Raw genomic sequence first — 23,678 nt, 5'->3', positions numbered from 1 at the left:
TCAACAGTGGCTGCTTTGCACTGCCTCCAGGTTCAGCAGTGATCCCTCTCTGAGCAACAGCTGAAGGGGAGGAACTGGGTTTCTGCCCCACTTGTGCGCTTCTCAGAGGCAGCAGGTGGGCCATTGTGAGAAAAGGATGCTGGGCAGGGGGGAGCTTGAGCCTGATCCAGCAAGTGGGGCAGAACAGAGCCCACTTGCTTACAAGCACCGTCACTGGAGAGAACACACACACAGATTCATCACTAGGGGGCACAAGGCAAAAACAGGTGCGCGCACACGCACGCACGCACGCACAGTCCGTCATCCAAGCTGACTCCCCCAGCTGCATGCAGACGACCTATCCCTAGAGCCTGGTCCCATCCTGCTCCCCGGCAGTGCAGAGACTCCGGGTATTTCTCATTCAGAGGTTGGGGGCAAGAGAGCTGCCCCACTGGGGCTTACGGGCACTGCTGGGGCCATCAGCCAGGCTGGATGCCACCTGAGGGCCTAAGGCCACAGCCACCTCTGAGCCCTCACTGCCAAAGGCAGCAGCACCCAATGTGTCTTGGGGGCGGGAGGCACCACGACCTTCAGCTTCTTGACTCAAGGGCTTCAGTTCTGGGGGGGAGCAGTAAGGAGACTCGCCTGTCCAAGGTCGACTGGAGCCCCTCGAAAGAGCTGCAGCTGCACAACAGCTACTAGCAGGGACGGGGGGCAAAGGGCTCCCTCCCAGCAGGACAGCTTCGCTGCCACCTGTGTCTGGTTCAGCGGAGAAGGAAATTTTCGCAGCTGCTTTCCTGCTCTGAGAGCTGCCAAGCAGCGCTTATTTTCTTGGGGGGATCAAATGCAAAGTGATCTCCCCGGAGGACGAACACCTGAGAAGCTTTTTATGAGCCGGCGGATTAACACTAACAGGCATTATACGGCGATGGGTCTTTCCAGAGCCCAGGCCTGGCACCGACACCTGAGAAGCGGAAATGAGAGCAGCAGCCCAGGTGTGGGAGCCGGGGGAGGGGAGAAGCGGCGAGGCAGCAGCAGGCCGGCCGGCCGGGGGCCACTCACTCACTCACTCACCCCCAGGGGAAGGAAGGTGGCCACACGCTCCAGGCTGCTGCCCCGCAGGAAGGCCTTGTTCTCTGTGTAGGGGACGTCTCGGTTCACTTTCTCCAGCAGCAGCTCCAAGACCTGAGACGCCAGAGTGGGCTCGGGGGCCAGTGCCCTCCACATGGTGCAGGTGGCGCTGCATTCAGAGACAGGGTGCAGAAAGGCAGGCGGTCACCGCACAACATGCTGGGAGACGGCCAGCCATTTCACACGCCTGCAGGTGACATCCAGGGGCCAAGACCCCCTCTCCGCCAGCAGGCCCCACCATTATCTTGCCCACGGTCACAGGCTCTGGAGCAGTCCCAAATTATTACCCAGAGAAGAGTACGTGAGGAGGGGCACAATCCTGAGCAGGGCCCTCAGACAAGCCCACAGAACCTCTGCTCAGGCATCCAGAGCCTTAAAGGACAAGCACTGAAGGGAGGAGGACCTGGACAACAGCCCCTTTGCACACAAACCCTCCCCGCAGCTGGCCGACCCTCCCTCTGCCAACGACAGCACAACGGCTACGCCACAAGGCAGCCAGTCCCATCACCTTCTTAGCTCAGGTTTGAAAGGGGGTCACATCAGGGCCTGCAGCAAGCAGAGAAGAGCAGGCTTCTCCAGCATAGGGGGAGGGCCACCCCTGCCACAAAGACCTCTTGCCTAGGAGACAGGTCTGCTTCTTGCTAAGCGATGGGCACCTCCTTGGGCTCCACCCCAAAGCATCTGGTTGTAGCCCCCCGCCCTTGCCCTAGCAGCAAAGGCTGTTCTTGCAGGGCCTCTCTTGGGAGGTCCCTGAGCCGCTTTTTCCAGGCCTGCTACCGTAACACAGGCACTCACCAGCTGCACCCGCCTGGCCAAAAAGGCTCCAAGAGCCTGATGCTGCTGCCATCACAAACCTTGAACAGAGACAGCTCCCGAGTGAGGGGGCGACACCTGCTCACACTAAGGCTGCCAGAGCTGCAGCCCAAGGGACGCACCTGTCCAACGGAAGTGGGTTGTTCAGGAGACTGGACATAACCGCAGCCTTGTGCTGGGAGGCCAGAGTGTGAACCATCTGCTGGGCGGCCTTTCGGATGTGCTCCTCCTCCACCTCCTGCAACTTGGTGTGCACCACGGACAGGATCTCGGGCACCTGCGGAGAAGAGCCAGCGTTCAGGGGAGTCGCCTCAGGTGCAGGGCTCATAGGGCAGGACCGCCAGCATAGCGGGGGGGTCTCTAACAGCACTTGCCTCTCTCGCAGACCCCCACCCCCACCGCTCACACAAGCACACCAGGGCACAGCAGTGGCCAGCTCCTGGCAGCCTCCCTTCGCCACAGCAGGCTTGCTCTAGAACTGCTCCAGGGGGTGGGTGGGCAGGTGGATGTGTGTGTCCAAAGCAGCCCAATCGTAACCCAGAACCCCCCCTACCCATGGAGGCAGGTTCTCCTCCAATGCTACCCAAAGGAGGAGAGCTCCTGCCCGCCCCACAGAAGCAGCCAAACACTGCAGCACTGGATCAAGCAATCAGACAGCGCCACACAGTGGCCGGGAAGACAAAAGAGGCTTCCCGAGTCAGCTGCCCATTTGTCTAGGATAAAAATTCTTTCAAAAAATCCTTGGGGTGGAGGGAATTAGGGCAAGGCTTTTGGGTCTAGTAGGTAGTCAGATGATCTCAGTGAACCCACCAGGGGTCAGAAATATTCCAGACCCCATGGCCGAAGGCTGCAGGAGGCTCTTCAAGTCCAGCCATGAGAAGGGTGCCAGCCCCCCAAGTCACTCTGCCTTAGAGGCTTCCTTGCTTGCACTCTCCATACCAGCAGTGATGGCCACAGCCCATCACGGCAGAGTCCTGTCCCTGCCCAATTTTCCCAGGGTTTCTGCACCTCTCCAAGGTGCACGACCCACACATGGGCTTGGCCAACATCGCACCTTGCTCAAGTTCAGGGTTACCCAACTTTTACCCCCATCTGCTTTTTGGATTTTTACTGCATTGTGGGAAGCTCAGCCCCATGATCAAGCCAGAGGACAGGCAAAGCTAGGAGAAGAAAGGGCTGTGAGCAGAAGCCCTGCACTGGGAAGCACCCGCTGCCATTCCAGGCAGCTGGGCAGGGCACTGCTTCCTTTCCAGAGGGATCACCCACCTTTCTCCTACTGTCCCACCTTCAACAGGCTCCCTCCACCACTATCTCCACACACAACAGGTTGCAAGCAAAATCCCGGAGAGGCACTTGATTCCTGGATGTCCTCCCAGCCTAGCAAGGGACAGCATTTCAAGCTACAGCCACAGGTGCAGGGCAGGGGGATCAGCCAGCAGGCTTCCTTCCAGCTGCACCGAGGACTGCTCCAGCCTGTTGCAAGCACAGGTGGCCCTGAAGGCCTCGCTGAGGGTGGCACTGATGAAGGTGCCACTTGCTGAAGGCCAGCACCCAGAACCACGTCACCTTCTCGAGTAGAATGGCCCCACGCTCCTTCAGGAGGGAGTTGATCATCACCGTGGCAGCCCGGGAGCAGTTCTTGTCTGGATCTGTCAACCCCTCCAGCATGGAGAGGAGGAGGCTCAGCAGTTGGTCAGGGGGGAGGCGCTTGGCAATAACCTGAAGGGGAAGGAGGGAAACGAGTGGGCCAGGCGGCCCTGAGCACAAGAACACTGCCCAGGTTCAGCATCTGTTTCACACATGGGGCCTAGAGGAATAGTCCAGTGACAGATGCAAGGGAGTGGAATCAGGACACAGGTCTCTTGTCTTATGTGCATCCTCTGATGCCTCATCTGGTGGGCTGCTGTACGATACAAGAAGCTGGACTGGATGGGCCTTTGGCCTGATCCAGCAGGACTCTTCCTATTTTCTTAAGTGCCTGGTGCCAAGAGCTTGCTGAGGGTGGCACTGATGATGTGCAAGCTCTTGGTTTTAGAGGGAGGTTGTCTCCGACTGCCAGATGCAGGGGAGGGCACCAGGACACAGATTGTGTCTGTTGTCTTGTGGGCTCCCTGGGGCATTTGGTGGGCCACTGTGAGATACAGGAAGCTCGACTAGATGGGCCTTTGGCCTGATCCAGCAGGGCTCTTCTTATGTTCTTATGCCAATCCCCTTCGCACTGCAGAGCTCTCTACGTCCCTAAAACACAGGGAGAAAGCCAGTGGCCCACTTCCTTCCTTAGAAGTACCCCCCTTCCTTTGCTCTGAGACAGTCCCAGGGGTCTTTGGAACCAGCAAAGTCAGCAGGAGGGGGAAATAACAGGCATCACCTCACCTGCCACATATAGTCATGGAAGCCCAAACAACTGGAAGCCTATTCACCTCAGAAAGCAAGCTCTAGAGGAGACAACACTGCTCCCAGCGGCTCAAGGGCTGGTACCCACTTGCTGGCGCTAAAGATGGTGCCAAGAGCCTGGACCCAAAAGTAGCCTGAAGAAAAAGGGCATCTATTCAGTCAGCCCTTAGCAGCTGGAAAGAAGCCCTAAACTCTCCTGCTGCAGCCAACACACATCTCTCAAGACTGCTGCGGACCTGCCAGCTGCAACCACGGAAGAAAGACTGGAACAGCCACCTGTGTGCAGCTCAGTTGTGGCCAGTTGCGCAGCAATGAGGTGGGTCCCTCAAAACCCCTCCTTTGCCAGCTTTTGGAACCAACAGGATGGGAGCACAACTCCATAAGAATACAAGAACATAAGAAAAGCCCAGCTGGATCAGGCTAAAGGCCCATCTAGTCCAGCCTCCTGTATCTCACAGTGGCCCACTAGATGCCAGGGTGCACGCAAGACAACAAGAGACCTGCATCCGGGTGCCCTTCTCGTATCTAGTATTCTGAGGTGGCCTACTTCTAAAATCAGGCGGTTGTACATACCACATCACTGCTTGTAACCTGTGATGAACTTTTCCTCCAGAGATTTGTCCAATCCCCTTTAAAAGGCATCCAAGTCAGATGCCATCACCACATTCTATGGCAAGAAGTTCCACAGACTAATTACAGGCTGGGTAAAGAAATATTTTCTTTTGTCTGTCCTGACTCTCCCAACTCTCAATTTTAGTGGATGTTCCCTGGTTCTGGTGTTGAGAGAGAAAGAAAAGAACATCCCCCATCCACTTTATCAATCCCCTGCATAACTCTGATTGTCTCCCCAGGATATCCAGCTGCTGAACCTAGACCCACAGATCAGCCCCCACAGCAGCCCCCCTTCCTCCTCTGGTCAAGAGATAGGGCTCCAGTCCACAGGCAGGGGATGACGGCTCAGCACAGGCGGGGGGACAAGCAGCTCTTGTGAAGGAAACCTGCCTGGAGGGGCAAAGTACCCCCCATCTCCAGCCCCAACTGAAGCCTCTCATCGTTGCAGGAGGCAACTGAGGAAAGGAGCACCTGGGACCCTACCTTGGCAATGTTGCAGCAGGCCTGGAAGAGAACACTGACATCTGGGTCCTTCAGCCCCAGTTTCATGGCTTTCAGTTTCTCCACCGATTCATCCTTGTGATCCCGAGAAAACCCTGCAGGGAGAATTGCCAGCCACTCACTTTAAAATAACCAGGCATCTTGCAGGAGGAGTTTCACCAGCTGGCACACCACAGCAAGCCTTCCTTGGCCACCCCCCCCCCCCCAAGGCTTCTTCAGCACCCTCTGTCCTGTAAAGCAAGAGGGAAAGCTAGAAGCCCCCACCAGTGCAGCTCTGTGTCTCGAGCAACAGAAGGCTTTGGACGCCATCACTGGATGGAGGAAACATCGCCCTCTGCTGGCCAGAGAGTTGCCTTCAACCTGATCCCTGCTCCACTGAGAATACTGAGAACAGACACCAACCAGCTTCTGCAGAGGAGTGTTTGACCAGCACAGCCTGCAGCAGAGGCCTCTGGCCAAAGCACCCCTTGCAGCTCAGGGTCATGCAGGTCCAACTAGCCCGCCAAAGGCCGCCAGCCACACGAGCAGCAAAGTGCGTGGGGGGAACAGATGCCACAAGTCGCAGGAAGGTCCCCATCAGCCCCTCCCCCACACTGCCAGTGACTGTTACCTTCATAGGACAGCTGGATGTAGAGCAGAGAGTAGACACAGTCCACAGCCCGCAGGCGGACGCTGGCCAGGGAGTCGGTGCAGCGGGGAGAGAAGAGCGCCATCAGCAGCCCCAGGTTGTGAAAGGGCACCACAGCCTAAGCAGGGAGACAGAAGTCAAGGGGGTGTGCTGAGGACCTTTGGGCCCCTCTCTGCAGACCTGCTCTACCCCCACTCCAGTTAAAAGCAAAGTGACTGATGACCCCACCTCTGGCATGGGAAAACCTGGTCAAGGGGTCATGCTGGGGGGCAGGGGGCCACTTGGTTTAACGAACACCAGCACTTACAGCACCATCACACAAAAACAAAGGTAATGGAATGTGCCGGGGAGAGACCGGTGGATAACTGAATCTGCAGATACGGGGCCTGCCTGTACTCATGTTTGCACACAGGGCTCACCCAGGCTAGAGCCCTCGGCCCAACCCCACAGGATGCAGCCCAGCTCTGGCCTGTGATGGGAACCAGAAGAGCTGAGGGAGCCGTCTGGGCAACCCATGGCACTGACCCCCCCCCCCCCCCACTTACATCAGACAAGCAAGCAGCCACCCAACCCTTCACGGAGACGGGATGAGCCCAGGGGCTGCACTCACACTGACAATAAGTTTCTCCCGATAGAACGCCAGAACCGCAGCACTGATGTCCATTGCTGCCTCCCGCTCGCACTCCTTGGCGGACCTGGTCCAGGGGCTCAGGTGCTGTGGAGACAGAGTTGAAGAGGAGCTGCCAGGGACAGCCCAGAAGGCAGCACTCATGCAGGGTCGCTGGGTGGCAGGAGAAGCACAGGGCAACTAAGCTGCAACTCTGGAAGGGAGGCGGCTTCGAAATTGCCTGGCTCCATGGAAGGCACAAACAAGGAGGGAGCACCAGAAGATCCAACATCCCCCCCCCCCAGCTCTGTTGGGAGCTCAAGCACATGCAGAAAAAGAGAAGGGTCACAGACTTGACACCCTGCTCGACTGGTCACCCACACAGATGTGTTGCATTCCGCCCTGGCCCTCACTGCGGGAGGCACCATGCACGCCACCCAAGGCAAAGGTGAAGACTGCCCTGCGGCGGGGGGGAGAACAGGTGGACCAGGCACAAAACTGCACAGACAATCACTCAAGGGACACAGGTTTACAGGCAGGCAACCTGCCCTTGTGGCTTCTGCACAGTCACATCCGGGGTGGCAAGTCACACTCCATAAGAACATAAGAACAGCCCCACTGGATCAGGCCATAGGCCCATCTAGTCCAGCTTCCTGTATCTCACAGCGGCCCACCAAATGCCCCAGGGAGCACATGAGATAACAAGAGACCTCATCCTGGTGCCCTCCCTTGCAGCTGGCATTCTGACATAACCCATTTCTAAAATCAGGAGGTTGCACATACACATCATGGCTTGTACCCCGTAATGGATTTTTCCTCCAGAAACTTGTTCAATCCCCTTTTAAAGGCGTCTAGGCTAGACGCCATCACCACATCCTGTGGCAAGGAGTTCCACAGACCGACTATACGCTGAGTAAAGAAATATTTTCTTTTGTCTGTCCTAACCCGCTCAACACTCAATTTTAGTGGATGTCCCCTAAACATCCACTAAAGTGGTTCTGGTATTATGTGAGAGTGTAAAGAGCATCTCCCTATCCACTCTGTCCATCCCCTGCATAATTTTGTATGTCTCAATCATGTCCCCCCTCAGGCGTCTCTTTTCTAGGCTGAAGAGGCCCAACTGCCATAGCCTTTCCTTGTAAGGAATGTGCCCCAGCCCCGTAATCATCTTAGTCGCTCTCTTTTGCACCTTTTCCATTTCCACTATGTCTTTTTTGAGATGCGGCGACCAGAACTGGACACAATACTCCAGGTGTGGCCTTACCATAGATTTGTACAACAGCATTATAATACTAGCCCTTTTGTTCTCAATACCCTTCCTAATGATCCCAAGCATAGAATTGCCCCGCGCGCAGCCTGCCCCAAAGAAGTCTGTAGCCTGGGCAGAGAAGTGGGTCGAGCTGGCCAAACTGCTGCTCTACAGAGCTCCAGCGGCAGACCACCTCTGCCCAATGCCCTGGTTTTTCCCTTTCTGCTTATTTGTGGACACCCCATTCCCAAGAAACTCCTGAGCAGGTTCAGCAGCCTTTGTCTGTCCAAAAGGTCCCATTTCCTGCCTGGGTCAGCCACTCTGCCTAGCAACAGAGGTGGCCCCTGGGTGGCCAAGCCTGCCTGCTCACACCAAGGAGCAGGATGGAGAAGCCAAGAGGGCCCCACTCCTCCAGTGGGTGATGAGTGGTGGCTTCAGCTCAGCACAAGGAGTTGCATAGGTGCCATGCCCGATGTGCCAACTGGGGCTGAGTTGCACCCTTGGGTGCTGCCTACAGCTGGGTTAGGGACCCTTTTTCTAGCTAAAGGCACTTAGACAATCGATTCTCTCTTCACTAGTTTGCTTCTCCATCCCACCAAGCCAGCCAACCAGTGACACCAGTGGCGGGATGGGGGTGGTTGGCAGTGCTCTTGACTAGCTTCCCAGCTCCACCCCCTGGTGCTGCCCCAGCCTGCAGCCATCACAAAAGCTTGGGCCTTCAACTGAGTTCACACCTTTGCCACCAGCCTGCTGGTGCTTTTCCTCCCCACCTCTCCCCCACCCACCCCCCATTTTGCTCAGCTCCTTTTCTTCTGGACTTTTAATACAGTGGCTCCCAAACTGTTTAGCACCAGGACCTACTTCTTATAAAATGTCCACCCTTATCCTAGTGTTATGACCCACCTAGTGTTGTGAGACTTTAAAAGGGGTTCTCAAGCCTCTGTTTTTATCCTTTTCACTATGGTGGGGGGACCACCTTCTGGAGCATTTGTTGAGCTCCACACTCACCGGCTCAAGACCATTCTGGTAGCCTGGGGTTGCCTAGAGGCTGCTGCAGACTGATTTATGAATGCCAAAGGGTGTGGCTATAATGGTGACTGGGTAGCAGCCACCCCAGCCTGTTTAACCCTCGATACACATCGCCTAATCAGCCTTGTCACTTTCACAGCCCACCAAAAATTGGGCTACGATGCAGTTTGGGAACTGCTGTTCTAAATAAACTAGTTCCAGTTCGACCCTGATTGCCTGGACCATATTCATGGTTGAATCAGTGGGTTTGTCACATCTTGCTGCCCCGCAGATGGTACTGAGGGTTCAATTTTCTATACAAAGCACTGGGGCTCAGTGCTTTCCTGGGAGAGTGCTTTCCTAGGCAGTCCCCCGACCCCCTTGCAACTTGAGGTGGTGGCAGTGGTAAAAAACCATCCAACTTCTCCATAGAGCTGCTGAGAGGAGTGGAAAAGGCAGTAAAGAAAAATGTTGGGAGCAGAAAGGAGTGCATGCACATGACTTCCTTAGGCAGCCTCCCCCCCCCCCCCGACCTTCCCTGACACCCTTTTCAGCTTGCTACTAAGGGAGCAGCTGCTCTGGTCACTGGCACTTTCAAAAAGGAACTGGTGGTTCTCCTAGGACCAAGACATTGCAGTGGGCCAAATGCAGGGAGGTGACATTCTTTTCTTTGCAAAGTGCAGAGAATCTGAGCCTCCAATTTAAGGTGCCATGGATTCTCCCTTGCATGAAAAGGCCAAGCCCTCCTTGCTGGGAGAAAAGGAGGCAAAATCTGCAAGACCAGCCACTGGGCCACTGATCTTCTGCAACCTTTCCAGGTTCTGTGGCCAGGCTGTAAACTGGCCATTGGATTTTGGCATGAGAAGCACCTGCACTATCAGGTGCCTGGACTGCACTTGACAGCCCAAGATATGCTGACGGCTAGTTAAGAATGGGCTTCTGCTACGTTCCTCAGGTTGGGAGGGCGCTTACGTTTTGCAACTATTAAGAACAGAGGCAAAATGCATCTTCACTAAAGACCGAGGGAGGAAAAGCTAAGCTGGAAGCACCCCTTTAGCAATGCTGTAGGGGCGACTGTTGAGAAGGAACCAATGGAATGGGATTCTTTCCGTGAGCAGGGTGCCTCCCCACGCGAGGGCAGGGGCGGAACACCCAGCGCCCCAGACACTTCCAACGCGACTTCCACAACAAGCAACTGCAGACAGGGAAGCGACAGCAGCTGTCCTCAAAAGGCTGTGTGGGCTCTGACAGACTCCCACCAGGCCGCATGCAGCTTCTCACCAGACAGTGGAGGGGAGAGGAAAGAATCCGGTCAGACACAAGGCACTTCTCCGGGCCTCTCTAAGAGCCTCAAAAGAGACCATTCCCACTGGCAAGGAGCATGCCAGTGCCTCTCCTTTGCTCCCCACGAAGCCCCGTCCCATGAAACATGCACTCCACTTACCTCAAACAAGGTCTGCAGGCTCTGAGGGGTCATGTGCCTCTGCAGGAGGCTCTTCAGCAAATCCTCAAGGGCCTTGAGGGTGTCGCACCACAGACGCTGCGGAAGGAAGGAAGGAAGAGAAACCAGTGTCTGCCTGTGATCTCTGGCCCCCACGGACAGCCACAGGCTGTACTTGCAACTAGGTGGAACCCACTGCTATGCTCACACGGCTGCTCTCCCCCCACCCCCAGCAGAAGTGGCAGTGTCCCAGGAAAGTCAAAACAGCTTCTTCCCGGGGAAGGGGACTGCCGGATTTCTTGTGAAACTCAAAGCAGCCCCAAGTGCTTTACTGACACACCTGTGTCTGAGGGGCAACAGGGGAGAAGCAGCAGCCCCAGTCCCACAAATCAGAGGAAACCCTGCAAACAGCTAGATTTACACTAGAGTACATGGTCTGCAGCAAGGGGAAGACCACCACACTAACCCAGAGCCAGAACCACTAATCTTTGCATTGGGAGGGACATGCGAGGTCTTCTAATCCAACCCCTGCTCACTGCAGGTGACTGCTTAGCATCCCTGGCAGGCAGTCTTCCCACCTCCCACACCTGCATGCACGAGGCAGGCTGCACCAGAGCCAGGTAAGACCTTCCTCCTTGCGCACAACCTGAATCTACTTCTCTGCAGTTTCAGCCCACTGCTTCTGTATGAAGTCTCTGAAAGCTCCTCATCTCACCCTTTCATGTCTCCAGGATAAATACCCTGAGCTCTTTTGACTGCTCCTTATAGGATGAAGTCTCCAGGCCCCTCGCCATCTTCGCTGCCCCCCCGACCTGCCCCTGCTTATCAAAACATGGTGCCCAGAACTGGGCACAGGATTCCAGGCAAGGTCTGCCTAATGCAAAACACAGCCTGCTCCAGCAATGCCTCACATGTCCTGCATCAGGCAGCTCTGTGGTCATGAAGCCCACATTCTCCTCTCACTTCTTCTGCGTCCCTGGCTCAGTTTTGTCAAGGAGCAGCTCTGAAGGCTGGCCTGAGCTCCTTTCAAGGGGAGGGCCTGGAACTGCTTGGCTGCTTCTGCACGCCCAACATGCCTAGTTAGGAAAGTGGGAGGGTTGCCTAAACGCACACACAAAACCATGTGCTCCCCCGAGAGCAACTGTCAAGGGTGGGTCTGGGACAGCCCAGAGAACCCTACCAGGAACACACAGCTGTGTGTCGTACCTCTTTCTGTCCAGCCTCCAGCACTGAACTTTCCCTCTCCCTTGGGGATTCTGGTGGAGGCAGGCAGAGGACACTGTTCAGGCAGGTTTCAATCAGCTCGGCCTTGCCGGTGTCACTCAGAGGTGGCTCCAGGGCGCTAGAGAGCGAGTCAAGGACAGCCACTTTGAATGTGCCGCGGGGGGCTCCAGGGAATGCATCTGGCTGGGAGGAGGCCAGGACAGTCAAGGAAGTGCTTCACCCCAAACCACGGGCCACAAAGAGCTACAAAAGGACTGCTGGCCGAGGGGGCTCCAACACATTCCAATCGGACTGTTGGGAGGAACAAGGTATAACCAGACCCCACAGCTTAGCAAAGCCTCCATACTCAGCCACAGTCTCTTGCAATACCAGTTAGAGCTGGCCAGGGCTGCTGCCTACAAGTCCTGTTTGTGGCTTTCCTGGAAGCACTGACAAGCCACTGTGGGGAGAAGACGCTGGACTAGTTGGGTCCCCACCCGACCCAGGTGGAGCAGAGCTCTCAGGGACTATGGCGAGAGTGTCAGTGTGCTGGGCACCAGCTCTGATTCCAAAGGAAAGCAGGACAAAGGCCAATGCTCTCCACAGAAGCCCTGCCAGAGATTTCCAGCCATTGCAGCAGAGGTGGTGGAGTTGGGGGGGGGCAGAGAGCAAGGATACATCAGGTGCGCACAGGCCGTCATGGCTCGCTGGCGGATGGGAGTGCGCAGGGAGTCCGGAGGCTCCGCTCTGATGAAGTCCTGAGGATGAAAGAGACAGTCAAGGCAAACCCCACAGTCAATCATGGTCAGAAGCTGGAGACTAGTCCAGGGATGGATTCATGCCGGTGCTGCAGGGTTAAGGAAGAGCAGCAGCAGTTGTGGCGCAAGCAGCTGAGGGGCTGGTTGCACCAGTCTAGAAAACCCTTCTGGATGGAAGGAGCTGATAAGGAAAACCCAGTGTCAAGGTGAGGCACACTTGGAACGCCCCTGATGCCCCACATCCCAGGATGCCTGGCATGACGGGCAGGGCTACGATGGAGCCTGTCAAGAGCGCTCCAAGCACCGCGTTCTCTGAAAGGAGTGGGAGGCCGCTATTCTCTGCACCCCCAACTCAGAGCCACCACGGCTCCATGCCCACCAAGGTCCTCACCAGCATCTGGAGAACCAGCTCAGCCTTGCGGGAAAAGCTGAAGTCCCCAGACTGGGCACTGGTGCAGATGGCCTGGCAGATCATGCAGACACTCTGGATGAGGCACAGCTTCAGCGTCAGGTCCTGGGTGTGAGGACAGAAGGGGAGGTGGAGGAGCGGGAGGCACCCAACCCTCTGCCCACCTGAGTGGCCTCGGCGTCCCAGTGTGGTGTGGACCCCCCTGCACTGCAGCCCCAGCAGCACTTTGCCAGAAAGGCTCACAGGCAAGCAAGTGCTGCGTGGCACAAGCCTGAACCCAGGGCTTCTGGCACTGCATGTGTGTGCCCACACACCCCTCGCCCATCATCTTTTGTGGGGTGCCAGCCCCTCCTCCAACTTCAAGTGCCTCAAGGTTGGGGAGGCCACCAGCTTTGTATCAGCAGAGCCCCCTGGAGACCCACACAGACACAGGTTAGTCACAGCAACAGCCCAGAAGAAAGGAGCATTAGTGAGGCTGAGGAATTCGATTAGGCCTCCTCCCAGGACAGACAAGGTGGGACAGAGAGTGCCCCTGAACTGGAGTGCCAGGAGGGACCGCAGGAAAAGGCAGGAGGAGAAGTGAACAGACATTGGCAGGTCTGCAGCTGACTCATTCTGACCCTTACAGTGGCAGCAGCCCGAGTGAGCAGGACCAACAACAGCTCCCAGCGGGCTGGCCTGTGCGCCACTACTCCTCCTCGGGTGCCTGTGACCAGAGGGGGGCCCTTCTGTGCCCCACTAGAGGACCTTCCCGGGAATGGCCTTGGGACCCTCTCTAGATCCAGCAGGGCCTTCTGCAGAGTCTCGGCCTCTTGGGCCACAGAGCAGCACACCCCGCTTCTTCCTCCGAGGGTGCAGTTCAGGTCACCACCTGCCACGGCTGGCATCCTACAGGCCACACTGGTATCTGCATCCCCGAGAGATTCCTCAGGCTGCCTAGAAAGGACCCTCCTCTTCCACACACACACACGTGGCCCGTGAGGTACACTTGCTGAGGTCCAGCTATATTTAGAGGCTTGTCAGAGCCCCAGAACAAGCACGGGCCAGGGGTGCGCTGCCCTCCTCACACGGGCTGGCCTGCATACACCTCCCTATCAGTGAAGAGACAGAGGCAGAGACTGAAGACAGAGGAGTGCAAGTGGAAGGGGCCTTACGCTGTACCTTGGTTTCTACCTTTATCCCCAGAACCTGAACAAAGTAAAGGAGAGACACACGCAGTCAGCATTCCGGGGCCCGGGACGGAGGGCTCCCTTCTGCCACCCTCCCCTTGCTGCAAGAAGGCCGCCAGGCTCACCTTTGTGTGGAAGTAGAGGAAGATGTTCCTGAGGATGTCCGCCTCAATCCGGGCCAGGACCAGCTCTTTGGGGGCACACTGGGCCACGTGGCCATAGCACAAGATCAGGGCACTCTTGACCTTCTCCACCTCATGGTCACTGCGATCCTACAAGCGGAGGGGGCACTGAGAAGGCACTGCTGGCAGGACTGGAAAGTTGGCTCTGCAGCTACCTCTGCAGGCCGCGCGTCCTTTCTCAGGCACGTACACTGGAGAACAAAGGCTGCTGCAGGCACAGAGTGCTCAGGAAGCCCCACGAGGCCCTCACCTTGAAGATGCTGAACAGGCCTGCAGACTTCCTGAAGACATCCGACTTCACAAACTCCTCCAGCCTGGCCAGGGTCTCGTCCAGATAGGTTACTGCACACAGCCCCATACAGGATGCCAATCCCTACAGAGGAGGGAGCAGAGCCACCCACTCGGTCTCTTCTCACTGCCCCGACACAGGCCCTGCTGGGTCAGCCTGGGACTGGCTGCTGGCATTTCCTAAGCCCCCACAGGGCCAAAGGCTGGCCGCCTCCGTCCTCCAAGTGTCGCCAAGGAAGGCCCCCTCACAAGCGTGATTTGGACTGGAGGAAGCCACGTGCGCCCACTTGGTCCAGGAGCCACCCAGACAGTTCCCAGCACCAGCACTCTGGGGAATGAAACACCTGTCAGAATTCCATGCAGGTAACCAGCCTCTGGAAGCTCCAAGCTGCTGGTGGAAGACCAAGACCACTGGGAGGGTGCACCCCAAAACCAACCCCCCCCCCAAAGAAGACTGGCCCTGGGCACAACCACATCACAGCCCACCTGCCCTTTGAAGTTGGGGATATACAGATCTAGATTTACATCCTGCTTTTCTGGTACTCAAGGCAGTGCGGATACAGGAGATTAAGACATTAGAATAAGACCATTAAAAAAGATACAAGAATAGATTAAAATAAAAACAGTCATTAACATAACAAAAGCAGCAACAGGAATTTAAAAAGGGTCCCTAGGAGGCTGCTCCCTCCTCAAAAGCCAAATGAAACAAGTGTGTCTTTAAGCACTGCCAGAAGCCACACAACAGGAGAGTTGTCCTCAAGGTTTCATGTACTTGATATCACAGACATGGCGCCACAACAGAGAAGGCCCTGCACCTGCCAGCATCCCTTGCAGCCCATCAGGTGGGGACTCTGAATAGATGGGCTCGGCAAAGAAGCAGTCAGGCTGAACAACTCAAGCTCCAAAGCAAGGACTAGCTTGAGCCCCGAGAGCTGTGCAGGTGTTTTATGGAACGCCACTTCTTACCTCCCTTTCTGCCTCCTCCTGGTATCTAGCAGTTTCCAGAAGATCCTGAAGCTGCTTCCGCACCAGATCCTTGTTTGTGCATGTGGCCAAAGTGGTTCCAATGCATTTGTAAAGGAAATTCTGGGGGGGAGGGGGACAAACGTGATCAAAATCTAGAAGAGGACAGCCCAGGCGTGCAAGTGCAACTGAAACAGCCACGCACCACTGTGCCAGCCAGGAGCTGTGCAGAACTGGCCCACAAGGACACCCGCTACTAGAGGTGCTTGTTGCCGGTGAGTAAGATAGGGTTGCAGTCCAAGTCTTAATGAACACAATGAGCTGAGTTTAAAAAAAACACCATTTTCAAACACCTCTACTCCTTACTTGCCACTACCTCAGGCCAGGGGGGAGCACTCAGCTGCACAATTCCAAGATGTACTGCCCCATCCACCCACTCAACTCTCCCCCCCCCCCCCCACAATATGAACTGGCAGAGCCAGTCTACTTCCTGCCATGCTGCCAGCAGTCAAGAGCAAGGCAGCCTCTGCACAACAGGCTGAGCAGGGGAAATTTCTCCTCCCTCCCCCCCACCCAGGCAGTCCCTGGGCAACAGCAGCTCTGCTCATGCAACAGACCTTCTCAGACGGGGAGCCGTTGTAGCTGCTCAGTTGCCTGCACATCTCCCGAGTCAACTGACAAGTCCAAGTTGCGTCTGAGACGGTTACCAGACTCTGCTGAAGAAGCTGCGGCCGAAGAGAAGAGTTCAGAAGTCAAACATCAAGAGCCAGGCAGGCCACACTGGCTCTCCTTAGAGGGGTGCTCTCCAAAGTTGCAGGCATGTCCAACAAGGATCAGCGCTGCATATACGGGCCATGACCAGCAAGCACCTACACCTCCTGCCCCCAGACAAGCACTTACAGGGACAACGTAGGAGAATGAAAAGCTCCCCCCCCCCCCCGGAAAGGCTTAGGGATTCAAACTCATTGCTTCAGCTCCCCTTTTCAGGCTCTGTTCAAATTAAGCTCCTCTCTCTGCTGCTTGCACAGGAGGAGACCAAGGCAAGAGTCCCAAAGGTGAGCATCTTGGCCAAGAGACAAGAGTCGACTAAGACGACAGTAGGGGCTTCCTTCCAGAGTGGCCATCCTTGGAGAATCTTCCCATCACTGCCACACAGAGCCACCCTGGAGCTCAGGAATTCAGCACGTCAAGGCAGGGTGATCACTCCATGCACAAGACCCTCCTACCCCACACTTGCACTGGCCCTTGGCACACAGAGAGCCTTAACCTTTCAAGTTCATGACACAACCTGTCCGCCTACCTGGAGCAGCTGCTCCTCCCACTTCTCCTGGGACAGAGATGCTTTTGTGTTTGCTGGAAGAAAGGAGAAGGGGGTGAGTGGGAGAGAGGGGCAGGATTGGGGCAAGTGGCCATGCCCAAGAGACAGCAGGGCCCTGCACCAAGCCCATTTCAGTTGCTGCTCTCTAAAAGCCCTATTTGCTTACAGCTTGAGAGCTGAGTGCATGCCTCTCTTCCCCATGAGGAAAAGTCAGCGTTCCCAAACTTTTAAGCACTTTTAAACACACTATCAGGACCCACCCAGTTTTATAAGACTTTACCAAAAAATGGTCCACTTCTTTCAATGAGGCAGCCCTAATGAACTTTGATAAATGCTCGCCTTTCTTTCCCATTTCTCCTTAGGAAAAAAAAATCTGTTTTTTTAATTTTTATTAGGAGGCATTAGCTAAGACATTTCTCTCTCTAAATTTACACATGCTTGCAAACTGCAAGAGCTCAGCCCCTTGCAAACTGTATAAGCTGAGGTCTTTGTAGTGCAATTTTCTCCTTGGTTAGCAAGATTATTTCTAATTACTCTGCAAGCAACTCAGCTCCTGCAGTTTGCAAAACAGCTAGAGCTGTTTTATAGGGCAATTAGCAGCTATCTTGCAAACTCCAGAAGCTGAGTTGTTTGCAGAGTAATTAGCATTGATCTGGTTTTTGAATAGCATCAAGGCCATTATGCATCAAGCATGGGAAGGATAGAGTGGATAGAGAGGTGCTCTTTACACTCTCACACAACACCAGAACCAGGGGACATCCACTCAAATTGAGTGTTGGGAGGGTTAGGACAGACAAAAGAAAATATTTCTTTACTCAGCATGTGGCTGGTCTGTGGAACTCCTTGCCGCAGGATGTGGTGATGGCATCTGGCCTGGACGCCTTTAAAAGGAGATTGGACAAGTTTCTGGACAATCCATTACGGGTTATAAGCCATGATGTGTATGTGCAACCTCCTGATTTTAGAAATGGGCTATGTCAGATGCAAGGGAGGGCACCAGGATGAGGTCTCTTGTTATCTGGTGTGCTCCCTGGGGCATTTGGTGGGCCACTGTGAGATACAGGAAGCTGGACTAGATGGGCCAATGGCCTGATCCACTGGGGCTGTTCTTATGTAATTGCCTCAAGCCTTAAGTAGTTTTCTGATCTTGCCATCAGCTGTCTTTATACTGGAAGCTCTGTTCAGCACTTCGCAACCCACAGTTCGTGGGTCGTGACCCACCCACCAGTAATGAGGTCCTAACCCACAGTTTGGGAAACACTGCTCTACATTAAGGAAAAATGTTAACTGGGTGACACATGAAAAATATAGGAACATGTACAGTGCGAAGGGAGAAGAGCTCTGCTCTCTCATCATACTGGAGCTCAGTCACCCAGTAATACGTATCGTGGGAGAAATAAAGTTTATTTCTCATAAAAATCAGAATCCATATTGGCCACCTGCAATCCATATTGTCTGTGTATCCCAAGATTCAAAAGCTGCTAGGCCAGCTAGTGAACTTATCACATCAGTTACTGAACTCCAGAAAATCCTGCCAGGGTCAGGTGGTCAGGAAATGGCCAGCCTCTGGGCATAAATGGTTCTTAATGGATATATCCTGCTCCATTATCTGTCTTTTGTTAAACCCTTTTGTATGTGTGTGATCTGTTTTCTTGTACATGTTGGCATCCTTCAGTCTAGGAAGACTATGGTGTCACGCTCTGAATGGTGGTTCTGGAACAGAGTGTCCTCTCCAGTGCACGAAGCCTGGGTAAAGTAGGTATGGAGGATAGGCTGTTACCCATGCAGCAAATCCCCCCTCTCCACGTCGCTGAAATAGTCCAATGGAAAGGCAGAGGCCAATACGGTTGGTTCCAGCAGCGCCGCAGGAGTTGCCAGAATGTGACTGTGTTCAGCCATGAACTGCCTCAGGGACTCCAGCTCCTGATTTTGCCTCGAGGTTGACTCTTGAAGCCTTTTCCATGTAACCACAAGGCAGTGGAGGTTTGGGATCAGAGTTTTCCTTCTCTCAGATGAGCTGCCTTCCCAGGCTGACGAGTCCCATCTACCCGGTGGCTGTTTAGTCGCCTCTTACGACAAGTACAGCCAAACTGAGGGCCTATTCTTATCCCCAGCCCCCAGGGAAAAGCAACTGTTGACAGCAACTGTTACCCTGCACATGCCCAGTCTTGTCTGATCTTGGAAGCTAAGCAGGGTCAGGCCTGGTTAATACTTGGATGGGAGACCGCCTGGGAATACCGGGTGCTGTAGGCTTATACCATAGTCTTTCGAGACTGAAGGTTGCCAACCATTTTGTTTTCTTGTAGACAGCTGTATATCTCTATACCAATCCAGCTCATATATATGGAATTTCCAGATTTTTTAGAGCTTTTATAGTTTGTGTTTTCCTGCAAAAAGAGTCTGCGTATGTGATGTCTAAGCAATCAAATTTTACTAGTAATTCTGCTATAGTTAATCTAGTTAGTGAAGAAAGTCCCTACTGCAGTGGTTCTCACACATTTAGCACCAGGACCCACTTTTTAGAATGAGAATCTGTCAGGACACACCAGAAGTGATGTCATGACCAGAAGGGACATCAAGCAGGAAATTTTTTAGCAATCCTATCCGCATTTACCTGGGAGTAAGCCTCATTGAATATGATGGAACTTACTTCTGAGTAGGTATGCATAGGATTGGGCTGTTAGACAGCTTCGGAAAAGCACCGGTTACATGCATGGCGGCCAGAGCTACAACAGCCAAGTTGGATCAATGGAATCTCCAGAAGCATCACTGCGTCCGCTGCCTGGGAGGGCAATTGCCCTCAGCCAGCCAGCTGATGAGGTGGACCCACTGGGTTGGATCCAAAAAGAATAATTCTTGTGACCCAAAGTTGACTTCTTAGGATCCTCCAGTACACCAAGATGGCCCATGTCACACAAATCGTGTTGTCCTGTGGCAGGAGCCAAGGCCCTCCAAGTCTGGCTGGCCAGCCAACCCTGCTTGGCACACACACTTCTGCAGGTGAGGAAGGCACCTCAGGTGAGACTACTACTGCACCCTGGCAAGCAGCCCAGTCAGGTTGCTGGGCCAATGGATTTAATCCGTCCGTACAGGCAGTCACTGGTGAAACAAACTCTTTTCCAGCTCCTTTTGTGGGACAAGTAAGGATCTTGGAGAACCATTTTCAGATCAAGGCTCTGACTGTATCCCAGGCATCTGAGAGGTGCCCCTCTGAGGAGGTCTTGCTGTTAATCCTGGATAAGCCCAGATATGGGGTAGGATGACCATCTAGGGCCAGAGAAGCCTCAGAGCAGGCTGCCTGCTGAAGGGGCAGCAAACCTGCTCCCAGCCCTTGGAGCACCTCCGCCCATTACCTTCCAGGTACTCCACTAAAGCAGGGATCCTCTCGTTCCACAGCTGCTCCAGAGTCTTGTGGATGCTGATGTGCAGCACATTCAAGAGGCGCAGTGCAGCTGACCCCCGGCCCTCCCCTGCATACGGCTGGGAGGCGACAACCTGGGAGAGAAGAAAACACAACAGGCAGATTGCAAAGCCTCTCCTCCTGCTGGAGCAAGGAGCGGTGGCTCAGGGCCACAACCTTCTCACCATGCCGCAGACATGGTCCTCAAGGCACAGGCTGGTCTTGGAAGCCTGGATGCCCCCACGACAGTGGGGAGGACACAGCAGCACAGCAAAGCCCCATTCTCAGTACACAGATGAGCAGTTCAGCAACTGGGGCCTGGCTTGCAGAGAGGGCAGCCCTGGAAGAGAGCCACTTCTCCCAGTACCGTGCTACATGCAAGGCCTGCTGACCAGAGTTTTCTCAGCAACCTCCACAAACACCTAGGCAGGCTGGGCCAGTGCGAGGCTTACCTCTCCTCCCCCCTCACTGCAACTAGAGGGCAAGCTAGAACCAGCGACGCAAGGCAGCAGCGTCAGATCAGCAGTGCTCAATGCAGCACACGACACTTACCAGCAGCCTTCCCACCAGCGCATACGGGGACGGGAGGTTTCCTGCAAGTGAGGAAGCAGAACACGCTCAGCCCCCACACAAGGCACAACCCAGCAGGCTCCACTTGCAGGGAGGCATGCCTGGGCTGGGACTGCACAGCAACACAGAGAGGTCCACCAACTTTACGCCAAAGCCCGGACCTCAGCCATTCCAAGCACACCCCAGTCCCCCTCCCCCCGCCACACACAAGAGAAAACAGCCTGCGTGTGCTAGAAAATTCAGCAAGCACAAGAACGAGTGAGACATGTCCCTGCAGGACAGAACTAGCCTCCGCCTCCACCACCACCACCCCCACCCATAAAGCTTACTAGATGCCAAGAGATTGATGCAGCCTGTTCTGCCTCCCATTGCAACAGGGAGCAACCAACTGCCACAGGGAAGCCAACCAGCAGGGCATGAAGGCAGAGTGCCCCCCCCGGCATGGCTCCCCTTCTTCACCTGGGGCTGAGCCCAGATCACCTTGAACCAAGGTCGCACACAGCCAGCATGACCAGCAGCCATGGCCAGGCCTGGGATCCTCTGGGGTGGGTCTAGCCCCCTCTTCCAGCCACCCAGGATAACAGCCACAGCTGGACAGGTGCTGCCTCTCCAGACCCACCTCCTGCTGTCACATCTCCATGGCTCAAAAGCACAGCCCACCAGCAGACAGAACTCAGGCAACACCCCACAGTCGTCACCCCAAGCCCTGCCTGCACGGTTCTCAGCACAGGTGCCCCGCCGCCCCTGCCCCCGTCACTGAAACTAACCATTGGTCTCATGGTGGAGCTGGAAGTGGCCCCCCTCCTCTTGCCTCTTCGTGGCCAGAGAGACGAGGCTCCTGCAGAGCGGAGTCAGGGCATTGGTCAGGTGCACGGGGACCACAAAGGCCAGGAGACGAGGCCAGAGAACCTGCAGGGAAAGGCCTGGTCTGGGCAAGGCACAGCCTCGCAGTTCCCCCTGCCCTCTGCTCCCAGGCAAGGGGCCAGAGTGGACGGAGGGGGCAGACCTCAGGAAATGAAGCTTGCTCCCAGAAGAGCCCCCACAGCACTCCACTGAGCCAAATACACCTTTCACTACACCCAAATGCACACACCTCTAATCTGGTGCTGGCCAGCATCCATACGGACCCACACACGTATGCCGTTTTGACTTGCCACGCTAAGCCCAAAGTAGCCTTTGGAGGTTAGCGCCTCACCCAGCGTGGTTACCCCCTTCCAGGCACTGGTGCTGCAGGGCCAGAGTGCCGAGCCGTTCCCAGGCCAAGGCACCCCCCCACCCCCTCCTGCCAGGGGCTGAGGCTTCTGCAGCATCCCCTGCTCCACCTGCTGCCCCCAGGGCAAGAGCACACGGAAAAGGAACAGAGGACTCTTGGCCAGGTATGGAGTGGCCCACAAATTCCTGTGGAAGGTACACAAATTCCCCTCCCCAATTATGAACCTAGAAAATACCACCACTCAGTAACAGGAAGCAGAGTTGGACTGGGTACCTGCCCCCAAGATCACCCACGCCACAGCACGTCACTGGAGGTGAAACCCCCCCCCCCCACTAAGGATCGCCAGCAATGCCATTAGCTGCCCCTGAGGACTCACCTCGTGCATCCTGTCAACAGTAGTGCTGAGAAGGAGAAGCGTGTTCACACTGATGTCTCGGATGTGGCTGTCCGTCAAGTCCTCACCTTCCACCAGGGAGTGCCTCCGGGGCAGCTGGAAGGACTGAAGGGAGGCGTCGCATGGGACATGCAGCCCTTCTCAACAAGGCCCTCCCTCCCACAAAGCCACCTTCAAAGGGGTCAAAGCCAGTCCTTGCCAACAGGCCAAGTCACATCTGACGCCTCCTTTCTGCCAGCTGCCTCTCAGTGAGATTTCAGGACATGACAAGCCACATGCGGAAATTCACAGGCCAATTCAGGACCCCAACATCTACTCACAGCCCAACAATGATCAACTGTGAGCCTGCAAGATCCCCTAGGCAGCAGGGTTGGCTCCACCAGTTCTGGGGCCACCTTGTCTGCAAAAATGGTCTTGGGAAAACCTAAACACTGAGGAGGAGCAACTGCTGCTGCAAGTGGGGGCCTCTGGCACTGCCCACCATCACAGAATCTGCAGCCCGCGTTCTTCCCCTTCCTGAAGAAGCCGGTCAGCCAGACTTGAAGCCAAGTTCAAATGGAGTTGGAACACAGGATGTCAAGCGCTGTGTTTATGGAGAAGGTCCTGGAGTGTCTGGTCACAACCCCAAAGCGTCTTCCTGCTATAATTTCTCTTCTTGTCACAAAGTCCGTTTGGGGCTCAACAGTGGGTCTGCAGGGCCAGTCTCAATGAAGTGCCACCCTGCTGCCCCCTTTCCCCACCCAGCAGCACCCCAGAGGCAGGGCGTGACAGCCTCTGCTCATCGTGGCTTTCCTTTAAAAGAGGGGCACAAGGCAGAAAACCTGGAGTAGAACAGAAGGACAGGAGGAGACTGAAACCCCAGCACTGCGTCAAGAGCCAAGCTGCCCCATGGCAAGAGCAAGGGCTTCCCTGGCAGTCCCCAAGCCATCAGGGCCTTACCTGGTCAATGGGAAGTGCACACTGGCGAATGAGGAAATCAATCATGGCTTCTCCCCCCATCTGCTCCAGGTAGCCATGGTGGGCCATCGCGCTGATCACCTGGACCATGGCCCGCTTCACCTGCAGGAAAAGACACCTGGGAGGTTGCCAACTGGGCAGGCACCTCCACAGTTGGGAGGCCACACCTCTCTCTCCTCCCTAAGACAAGCAGGCCAATATACGAGACTGTCCCACACATCTGTAGCCAAACAGCAAGGTTGAGCTGGACCCCACAGACAGCCTCCCAAGCCCGGAAGACATCCAATAACAGCCAGTTAAAAGACAGGAAGAGCGGCAGCACAGCAGCTACCTGGGAGCCAGGAGGCTCCTTCTGGATCTCACCAGGGAGGCCGTAGGCCAGCCATAGCTCTGGCAGACTCCGCCTCACCTCTCTGCAGCACAACAGCCCCCAGTCTCCTCAACAGGGTGGCTGTCAGGAGGACGGGGAGGACCGCAAAGAGCACCAAGCA

At 55.4% G+C, this 23,678-nt stretch overlaps 1 protein-coding gene and 1 pseudogene across 5 annotated transcripts in view; one reads left to right on the top strand and one right to left on the bottom strand.

Moving 5' to 3' along the window:
* The window catches only part of MROH1 (maestro heat like repeat family member 1), a 51,610-nt gene that overhangs the window by 11,049 nt on the left and 16,883 nt on the right, over positions 1-23,678 (bottom strand). For 3 of the 5 annotated variants that reach the window (XR_010794312.1, XM_066623969.1, XM_066623967.1), the window contains exons 13-33: positions 23,170-23,289; positions 22,213-22,335; positions 21,391-21,532; positions 20,606-20,646; positions 20,007-20,148; positions 16,636-16,688; positions 15,953-16,060; positions 15,339-15,458; positions 14,335-14,457; positions 14,028-14,174; positions 13,895-13,921; positions 12,716-12,838; positions 12,245-12,324; positions 11,570-11,705; positions 10,367-10,462; positions 6,669-6,773; positions 6,041-6,176; positions 5,413-5,525; positions 3,490-3,642; positions 2,046-2,200; positions 1,054-1,219 (exon numbers count right to left, since the gene is read on the bottom strand). Coding sequence is in view for 4 of the 5 variants with exons in the window: in XM_066623969.1 (XP_066480066.1) it covers positions 1,054-1,219; positions 2,046-2,200; positions 3,490-3,642; positions 5,413-5,525; positions 6,041-6,176; positions 6,669-6,773; positions 10,367-10,462; positions 11,570-11,705; positions 12,245-12,324; positions 12,716-12,838; positions 13,895-13,921; positions 14,028-14,174; positions 14,335-14,457; positions 15,339-15,458; positions 15,953-16,060; positions 16,636-16,688; positions 20,007-20,148; positions 20,606-20,646; positions 21,391-21,532; positions 22,213-22,335; positions 23,170-23,289 (2,409 nt within the window). In the remaining variant the exon portion in view is untranslated. The remainder of the gene's footprint in view (positions 1-1,053; positions 1,220-2,045; positions 2,201-3,489; positions 3,643-5,412; positions 5,526-6,040; positions 6,177-6,668; positions 6,774-10,366; positions 10,463-11,569; positions 11,706-12,244; positions 12,325-12,715; positions 12,839-13,894; positions 13,922-14,027; positions 14,175-14,334; positions 14,458-15,338; positions 15,459-15,952; positions 16,061-16,635; positions 16,689-20,006; positions 20,149-20,605; positions 20,647-21,390; positions 21,533-22,212; positions 22,336-23,169; positions 23,290-23,678) is intronic. The other 2 variants (XM_066623970.1, XM_066623968.1) reach the window with 2 other exon arrangements.
* On the top strand, positions 18,787-18,906 carry LOC136650099 (5S ribosomal RNA; annotated as a pseudogene).

Source organism: Tiliqua scincoides, chromosome 4 (genome assembly GCF_035046505.1).
Source record: "Tiliqua scincoides isolate rTilSci1 chromosome 4, rTilSci1.hap2, whole genome shotgun sequence".
NCBI lineage: Eukaryota > Metazoa > Chordata > Lepidosauria > Squamata > Scincidae > Tiliqua > Tiliqua scincoides.
Note: the sequence above shows the minus strand (reverse complement) of the source record. Positions and strands in the feature narration are given on the sequence as shown.